We start from the raw sequence: 10,081 nt of genomic DNA, 5'->3' as shown, positions 1-10,081 counted from the left end.
TTTCTTGCAAGACACGCCATGGTATCCAGTCACTTTGGGGACAAAGAGAGTACGAGTTGCTAAACAGTATGGCAGATGATACAAGTCGCATCCCAACAGATGCGCCAGATTCTGCGACAGGTTTCACATCTGACACACTGCCTTCAATGGAGACATCGGTACCAGTACAAGATTCCATGGCAGAAGATGCTTTGCATACAGACGATACGATGTCATTCAAAATTGTATCTGCAATTGATTTTGGAACCACTTTCAGTGGGTATGCTTATTCCTTTTCCTCCAATCCGGACAAAATCTACACTAACAAGAACTGGGGACAGACCCAGGGATTCCTTCTGCACAAGACCCCTACCTGCCTACTGTTGAAACCGGATGGGGAATTCGACTCCTTCGGCTTCGAGGCAGTATCCAAGTACAATGACCTTGCAGAGGAGGATGCTGATACCTATTACTACTTTGATCGATTCAAAATGAAGCTTTATGATAATAAGGTAATATTTCATGTTCAATATTTTTTAAATTTCTTAATAACAGTTAAACACCTATTGTTGTCTTTCAGGGTTTTGAAGTACTGTATGTTTACATTTATTTTGTAAGTATTTATTTATCTTAAAAAAGGTATGCTGCGTCATTTTGCAATATTTTATCATTACATTTTAAAAAGTTAAATTTTAATTGGTATTAGATAGCCAGTAATGTGCTAGCGTGCCAATAAGAGTATAATACATGCAAACACATCTATTCTGTTGCAAGAAAAACAACAAGATCAGCACAATCTGTCTCCAGAATAAATGAAAACTAATTTATACTCAGTTAGCTGAAACCTTTAACAGATTCGTTCCAGGGACGTTATTTCAACTTTTTTCAAGGGGGGGGGGGCAAAACTTGATTCATGCAAATATCAACGCGCTGTGGCTCGGGCTGAATAACTGATTAGAGAGGAGAGATAGTATTAGCAGGGATGTCATTTCAATTTTTTTTTTTTTTTTTTTTTTTGGGGGGGGCAAAAGTTGACGGGCTTGTTAATTTCGTATATAGGCTACAGCAATTTTACAGCACATGCAAATTCGAGGGGTGTGTGCGTAATGCCCCCCCCCCCCCCCCCCCGCGCCTAGCCCCCAAGTATATTGTAATTTGGAAGATGTTATATCTTACGGCAGCATTGCTAAAACACTGATTGTGCATTAAGCACAATATTATTTATTCGCAAACTTGCATGTGAGACTGATGTAATTTTTACTTTTTGTAAATGCTTGTCATAGACAATGCAGCCATGAAGACATTTTAATAATATAATATCGAAACTTTCAACAACTGCCATCTAATCCGCTTTGTATGTCAATTATACTCAGAACTAGTAACTGTTAGCACCCAGTGCTTTTGAGATAATAATAATAATAATAATAATGAGAACTTTGTATAGCGCCTAATCTTTAGAAGTTATAAGCGCTTTGCAACATTAGACAAAACTAATAACATAAAAACATATAATGATATGATTACAAAAAAACAAACACCATGAAATTAGATAACATAAACATATACACGCAACTAACAAATCGATGTACAAGTGAACACCATATTGATACTATCAATAAGACCAGCAATAAAATAAATTCCATTTTCCTTCTCCAAACCATATTATTCTGCAACAAGCATTAGCAACAGTGGTTGCTAGGCATTCAAAGGATTTCATCAATGAGCTGCAGTTGTGCTCGGTGCTTGTCAAGCTTCCGACCCACAATGGATGCAATCCGTTAATGAATGGTAGAAAGGTGGAAACGCTGGTCGTGTCTGGAACAAAATTATATAAGTGCGCATATTAACAAAAGTTCAATTTATACAGATTTACTTACAATGGTAAAATTAATCTAGATATACGTGGCATCGCTTATGTAAATATTCGTACCATGGGTAAAATTTATATACATTTACATACCAAGGATAAAATTTATATAGATCTACATACCAAGGGTACAACTTATATAGATCTGTGTACCATGGGTACAATTTATATAGATTTGTGTACCATGGGTACAATTTATATAGATCTGTGTACCATGGGTACAATTTATATAGATCTGTGTACCATGGATTAAACTTACTGTAAAATGTGGCAGGCAATAGCCTTTAGGTGTTTCAAGATAGAAAAAATTCCTGTTTCAGTTAAGATTGAAAAATTCCTGTTTGAAGTTTTACTAAATGGATGCAGGATAAAACTATTTAGTCTACGTCTATAATTGAAACGCAACGATCAATGGTTTGTTAGCAATGAATATAAACTGACACAAAATTAGACAAGCAAATTATTAAAAAGAACTTAGTAATGACAGCTTTTATAATGGGGTCAGAATCTCTCTCACGATATATATATATATATATATATATATATATATATATATATATATATATATATATATATATATATATATATATATATATATATATATATAAGTACGACGAATTAATTGTAGTAATTCATTTTCGCATCACTCCTGCAAAGAGTGGAAATATTGTTGTTGCTCCCGTGAGTCAGTGTGCATGTTTCATTATCTGTCTGTCCTTGACAACGTTTGTTATTACTTCTAGAGCCACACTACTTGAAGGATTGTAATAAAATATTGTCAACCTTGTGTGTGATTGGTGCAGATGCGCCTCAAGGTTTTACCGTTTTCATCTGGCCCATCATGGCAGAAATTTCTTGAAATGTTGTCACAAGGCTGGTATTTTGAGAATTGTACTCGTCATCGATCTTTTCTCATACACTCGTTCTAGGATTTTATTGAAACTGTGTGTTTTATGTATGTGACTGGTCGATACGCAATAAGGGTTGGTTCACGCTCATTTTTTGTTGGTGTGATCCACGGGCTACGCAGGCATGGCTTCTCTGTCCCCTTCCGATCTGCCCACGGTGTTGAATCTTTTGAAGAAGATGTGACCAATATTTTGTGGTTGATTTAACAATGCAAAGAAAAATAAATCATGTTCGGCTCTGAATTTAATGTCTTCCAACTTATGTCACCAAAATTTCAGCGTGAGCGCATCTTGAAATCGATGTACGTCGCGTCAAAAAAAAAACAAAAAAAAAAACAAAAAAACAAAACAACAACAACAAACAAGACAACAACTTTGGTGCTGTGACCTGCCTTCCAGGGTTTGCAAATAATCATGTTCCAGCTCTAACTCCGTTGTCCTTTCATCAAGTGTCCTCAAAGTTATTTCCAGTAGTGTCACGTAAGTGGCAGTGTGGATGAATCTTGAAGTGTTGAAGTGACTGTGTGTCCAGTATGTGGGTCACAGTGTTCATCATTTCCTGATAGCATTTTGGCATTTTAAACTACATTAAAAGCAGAGTCCGAACACGATTCTGTTGGGAGGGGTGCTTTTTGTTCAAGAAATCACAAGTGTATGTCATATCTTCATCAAACGATTCTGCATTATTCAACAGCGTTTAAAAATAAGGTCTAGCGCTAAATCAGCAGGGGTATTTTGTTAGAAGCTACTCACTAAGAAATTAAACTGTATTATAGGAACTGAACACTGACATATTGTTGGAGGACGCAAAGGGCAAGCAGATGTTGGCAGTAGAGGTGTTTTCCAAGTCCTTGACCTACATTAAGTGGCACATGCTGAGGGCTTTGGGTAACAACCTTGAGTACGAGCCCGATCCTCAGTCCATCAGATGGGTTCTCACAGTACCGGCTATATGGGATGAGAACGCAAAGCAGTTCATGAGAGAGGTTGCTTACAGGGTAGGACGAAGCATTATTTACCTTTTACAGTCCAATCTTATCAATCCGACTCGTACTCTTGCCGTTACAAATGTCAGTCAAATAATTTTGCCTGATAAACATGATAATTTTCAATGCCCTTCAACAAATCGTTCTTATTCACGGCATTAATAGAAGTAATATTTAGACACATGGGATAAATGTTTTATATTTTTATGGGCCCCGTAAAAAATCTACATATAAAGCATGCTTACCCACATCATGACATGGGCTTTTCTCAGTATACAGTAAAACATTTCTAAACCGGGCCCCTTGTAATCAGGTCACCATTTGAAGACCAGCCACACATTTTGTTTCCAGTAAAGCCATTAAACTTCCAAATACTTGTTTTTTTCTATAAATCGATCAAACGTTTTGGTCCTAACAGCCTGCTGCTTAGATAAGTTTGATTATTATGGACCTAATAAGTTGAATAAAAACAACTTATATTGTTGCATTTTGATTCATATTTCAATCCCAATTAGGACACTAATCTCAAATGATTGCATCGAATGGAAGTGTCTGTTGTTATGATATTATACACATATAGTCCCTAATCGAAAATAAAAAACAAATAGCTGCCTGACCAAAATAGCTGCAAACAACTAATGTACAATGTCTAAAGCAACGCATTATTGATTGTTTTTATGTAGTTAGGCTGGTACTTTTCATAAAGTGCATTCCATGATTATTACAGCATATCACCATATTGACATTCCAATTGTTGTTGAAAAGTTTGAAGCACACATTCACATTTGAAATTTTTCACGCGTATCTCTGAACTGAAATCGGTTGTGAGTTTTACTTTAGTCTTAAACTTGGAAGCTACATATATTTACCGTCTTTCCAAAAAATACTTTTTATATTGGACAACATTGCCATATTTTTCATGGGCTAATTTTTATTTGCAATGCACTTATTTTTAAGGGTGGATTGATAGACGATGTTCACAGTAACCGTCTTGTAATAGCATTGGAACCGGAAGCTGCTTCGCTCTACTGCCGGACACTTCCGGCCAACACCTTTCTCGGCTACGATGAAGATTCTGGAATGAAGCCAAAATTTGAACCTGGAACAAAATATCTCGTGGTCGATGCGGGAGGTAATATGATAAACTCTTTATGCAAGCAATACATGTATTCTGATTAAAACAAAACATGTCCCCGACATCCTGACACTTTTCACATAACTATTAGCTGTGTAAAAATTGCTTTACTTACCGTTGTAGCATAACGTACCAAGCTGTTGAGAAATTTTAGCCCTGAAAGAATTTTTCCAAAGAGATGGCTATTGAAATTCACTGCTTTCAGAATAGTATATTTTGCAAAAACTACATAATGTACATTTTGTCGATTAGACGTTCCAGGAAGTACTTATGTCGATTCAAAGACACTCTAACAAAATTCACTTGAGTTTAATATCGACACATTTTTTACTTACTTGCAGTAGAATGAAAATTATGCAAAGCCATCATTGCGTTCATTAGCTAGCCATGAATCTCATAATTTCGAACAAAATAATTCCTTCAAAAATGCAATAGAACCAGAGATGTTACCATTTTACACTGGCATTTATGCTATCTCAATACAGGTGGTACGATCGACATTGTTGCTCACAAGGTTCGGAAGGACGGTAAGATCCGAGAGCTTTACCGAGCAACAGGAGGAGCTTGGGGAGGAACCATCGTTGACCAACAGTTTGTCAATCTCATGTACAAGATCTTTGGTGAGGACTTCATTACAACGTTCAGAAATGAGTACCCTAAAGACTTCGTTGAGTTGCTTCAAGATTTTGAGGTCAAGAAACGTGGCGAGAGCGAAACTATCAGAGTGTCGTTGCCTTATAATTTCTGCAATTTTAAGCATTTGGGTAGATCTGCAAAGGATTGTATTCAGAATTTTTCACAAGAACACAATGCTGGAATCAAATTCTCATCGGGGAAGCTTGTCCTATCTTCGTCACTTGTACAGGAGCTTTTCGTGGACTGTTTGAATCAGATCAATGACCACATTAATTCGTTGCTACATAAATCAAAACTGAAGGATATGAACTACATATTCTTAGTAGGAGGATTTGCGGAGTCTCCACGGCTACAAAAATCCATCAAAACACGGTTCAGTGAAAAGGTAACTGTACTGATTCCAGAAGAACCAAGTCTCACGGTAGTTCGAGGAGCCGTCGCGTTTGGGCGAGATCCAAGCTCCATATGCCAAAGGATTTGTCGCTTCACTTATGGAGTCGGATCTTATCTGCCATTCAATGACGGGGAACACAGAGAGGATCTAAAAGTGATATCAGACGGAATGACTCTATGCAAGAACATTTTCCAGCCATGGGCAGAGGCAGGGGAGGTAATTGGGCATAACGAAATTTGGCGTGAGTCGTACACACCAATAATAACAAACCAAAAGGGTATTATCTTTGAGTTTTACAAATCAACCAAAAGAAATGTAAAGTACATTGATGAGGAAGGCGTGGAAAAATGCGGATGCCTTGTCGTAGAAATGCCAGATCTAACGGGAGATAAAGAGAGAGCAGTAGACCTTGAAGTAGTTTTCGGTGGAACAGAAATAAAAGTAACGGCTTTTGACCACACAAGCAATACTAAACGGGAGACGTACATTGACTTCCTTGCCATCTAGAATTTTGTGTCCCTTATTTTTAAATATTATTTCTTGGGCATTTTTGGGGGTTTGTTTCGATGGACTTATTTGTAAATGCAGTAAGAACTTAATCAAATCATAGCATTGACCGCATATTTCATCGCTGTCACTTTTGCGAATGTGAGGCGGAAGTCACGTTTTTGCGGATTTGTCTCATGTATAATACATTTGTATCGACAGGAAGTGTGTTTGACTGCTCCACTGTCGTTATTATCTTTATTACTACTGTTCACTCCACCAACATATAACCATTTCATGTACACTTTATCGGTTGTAAACGTTTGGGTAATTTAAAGCAATAAAATAAGTAAATGTAAACTTGTATACCCTAAACTATGTGAAGGAAAGTAAGTTACTCCTATAATGTCTGCCTTGTGGATTTTCCAGAACCATACGTGGTCAATACAAATATATCCTCCTCTGTAGTAGTAGCTGGTATAAAATTTAGTGAGATTGAATTCATCCGTGGTAATATAGTCGAAGCTCAGCCTGACGCCTTGCAATGTATTGCTCGTTTATACTTCCAACTATATTAATTCTGTTTTCTAGAGAGAGAAACTGTTTCAAACCGTATGTACAACCATGTATGCCTTCATCATGTCTTTAAAGCCGCAAACTATTTTGCTAATTTTGCATACCACATTTAATGCCATTTTCAAAAGTATAACCTGTCATTGATGTACAGATGAGATAGTCTAGTACAACTTACCCGCTCATTTAACATATTGCTTCTTTTGAAGTTTTTTATTTAGTTTCGAAGATGACCGAAATAATCTTTGTTGGGGGATTCGCGGAATCTAACTTACAAAATTCATCACAGTTCAGAGATAAGGTAACTGTACTGACTCGAGAAGAACTGTCTCAACGATGTTGGAAGAGTCGTCGCATTGAGGTGAGATCCAGACTCCGTATGTCAAACAGTATTTCGGTTCATGCATGGAGTCGGGTGATATCTGTAATTTAATTAAGGGAGATCATCGTTAGGATCTGTTAAAGGTGTCAGACGGAATGACTCGATGCAAAGACATTTTCCAGTCCCGGGCGGAAGCAGGGGAGGTAATTGTGCATTAAAAAATGTACACACCAGTAATAACAAACAGAAAGGTATTAGGCATATATCAAACTTTCACAAATCATGCATACGAAATTTGAAGTAGAATGATAAAGAATGCTTGGTAAAATGCTGATCCCTTATTGTGGAAATTCAAGATCTCACGGAAAACAAGGGCAGAGCAGTAAACCGTGAGCCAGTATTGGTGAGACAGATATACAAGTAATGACTTCTGACCCTACCATCAAAACAATACAGGAAACATACACTGACTTACTTGCAATTTACATGAGTTTTGTGATTGTCTTTACCTTTCAATGCATTTGCAACAAATGAAAACCACATAACATTTTCCCCAAATTTTTGTTATGTTGGCGCGTTGTGAATTTGGATTATTTTCATGTAATACAGGCAGTATTGATAAAAATATTTTTTACTTCTGCACTGTTTTCATTAACTAATATTTATTGCATCAGTTTAAATAACTTTATATATAGTTTATCAGTGTACATCTTGCTGGTAATTTTCGTAAATAATATTTCAGTGATCTATTGAAAGAAACTGACATGAACAGATATAAAAAAATAATCTTAAATTCTTTGAAGGACACTTATTTGCTCCTAAATATAGATATTGTGTTTTTGTCCCAAAAGACGTGTGGTCAGTAAAATATATCCTCCACTGTATTGGTAAAATATGTCGTATTCAGTGAGCTTTATTACTAAGCTTTCAGATCATGTCGTGTTCGGTGAGTTATTAATACTTGCTTTCTGGTTAATTGGGACATATTCGACTAGATATTACGCCGTGTATTATTCATCTAATTGTCAGTCTGATTGTATCAATGTCTATTTTTTACTGTATGCACTATCCTTACATGCTTACATCATAGTCAGAATTCAAAATGTCAAGTGTGTTAATTTTGTATACAATATTTATTGACAATTTGAAAATACAGTATGAGGTTCATGTACAGATGTTATTGTCTTCTACATTTTAACCACTCATATTTTCCAAAATTCATTCAACAAATCAACCTCTTACAGATTTTCAGTGCTTATTCTTGTAAAGCCAGTAATATCCAACCAAATTCCGTTTTCCTGAAATTATCTTTAGACTCTCGTTGCCGATGTTTGAATGTCTAAAATGAATACACGTTAATTTGTCATTCTAAAGTAAATACATCAGAAGAAAAGAAAGTCACAAAGAGTCTGAAATACACAACATGTCACGACACGTGCCGTTAATCTACATAGCGATGGAATATATATAACCTGTATCTGTCAATGTAAAGTAATTGCGTTGGGATGTTCCTGTAAATGTTCCACTTATTGGACCTTGTCAAGCATTTATTGAGTGCTCTTCAGAAGAACACGTAGGACCCAATAACTGTGCTGCCACGTTGCAAAACGTCACAGCAGGTCTATCATCATTGGCAACTTCGAGGTCACTCCTACAGATCGTACCTCAAACATATACCGATAGCTACCATTCAGACCATCTCGGTTACTAACGAAACAATGATTGACCGAGAAATTGCGAATGCATGGAACTATTGTTTGGTTTTTTTTTTTGTTTTTTTTTTGTTGTCTTGTTTTGTTTTTTCAGTCTTACGTGCCCGGTCAGTAATATACATTTACAACTTTAGTGCGGTTTCTTTTCGATCTGAACATCACTCGTCCATTTCCGTCAGGTCGTGAAATAAAACTAATTCTTCGCTATTGAGAATTATATTCTGAACTATTTTCGTTTACATGTAACAATATGGCAGCGGAAGGAGAAAAAACCACAGTAGGAACAATGGAATGCGTTCTGCCATAAGCGAATCACTAAACACATAAAATTGATGGGTATTCCTAAACCTGCCATGGTTTTTTGTCTGGCGGAAATGGCCGAGCAATGTTCCGATCAGCTTTTTATGAGAAGAAATTTCCGGTGAAAAAAATATATATTTTTTTGTAAATTACTTTACCGATATACAGCTGATGTATATTTGTGTCTCCCAGAAATTGGCAAGTACATTCTGCTTGAATTTATTACTTAAACAGATCATTCGCTGGTGCCAGTCCTAACTGGTAATCTAATATCATCGGCCTGTAACTAGTAAAGGCAATGTCTCCGATTAGTCAGTTTCGTAACGTAGTATGTAAAAATTGTAACAGAACGTATTTAAAGTAGAGAACTAGACTAATGATTGCAGCACATTATGGGAAAAAGTAAGTATGTTTGGTCAGATGGAAAATATTACTTCTCTGCGGTCTCAAGAACATCTGAATTTTCAGCTTAATTCAATCGCAGAAAGAGCTGATGTGGTCCGGATAAATTGCGGTTTCTTTCTTTTTTAGAAGAAATGTTGGCGAACAAAAGTTTTCATTTTTCTGGTAATTACTAGGTCAACATATATTAGAAGCATGCTTATGTTTCTCATAAATACCTCATGTGATATAAATAATCTATCATGCAGCCAATCAGATTTTGTTTCGTTTTTGTGGGGTTTAACGACATTTTTCAGCATATGATAAGCTATACGTAGCAGCCACTATAGGCCAGTTTGGTGGAGGAAGAAACTGGGAAGAACCATCGACCCAAGGGAGGCT

At 36.4% G+C, this 10,081-nt stretch overlaps 1 protein-coding gene across 1 annotated transcript; it reads left to right on the top strand.

Moving 5' to 3' along the window:
* The first annotated feature begins 48 nt into the window (after window positions 1-48).
* Window positions 49-8,457, top strand: LOC149800408 (heat shock 70 kDa protein 12A-like). Its single transcript, XM_089960049.1, has 4 exons — window positions 49-491; window positions 3,531-3,752; window positions 4,698-4,872; window positions 5,361-8,457. The coding sequence occupies exons 1-4, from the start codon at window positions 69-71 to the stop codon at window positions 6,410-6,412; spliced, it is 1,872 nt and encodes a 623-aa protein (XP_089816175.1). The 5' UTR covers window positions 49-68; the 3' UTR covers window positions 6,413-8,457.
* Window positions 8,458-10,081: the final 1,624 nt, after the last annotated feature.

The sequence above is a fragment of the Sinohyriopsis cumingii genome, chromosome 5 (assembly GCF_028554795.1).
Source record: "Sinohyriopsis cumingii isolate HCF-2022 chromosome 5, ASM2855479v2, whole genome shotgun sequence".
In the NCBI taxonomy this organism is placed as follows: domain Eukaryota; kingdom Metazoa; phylum Mollusca; class Bivalvia; order Unionida; family Unionidae; genus Sinohyriopsis; species Sinohyriopsis cumingii.
This window is presented reverse-complemented; position numbering and strand designations above follow the sequence as displayed.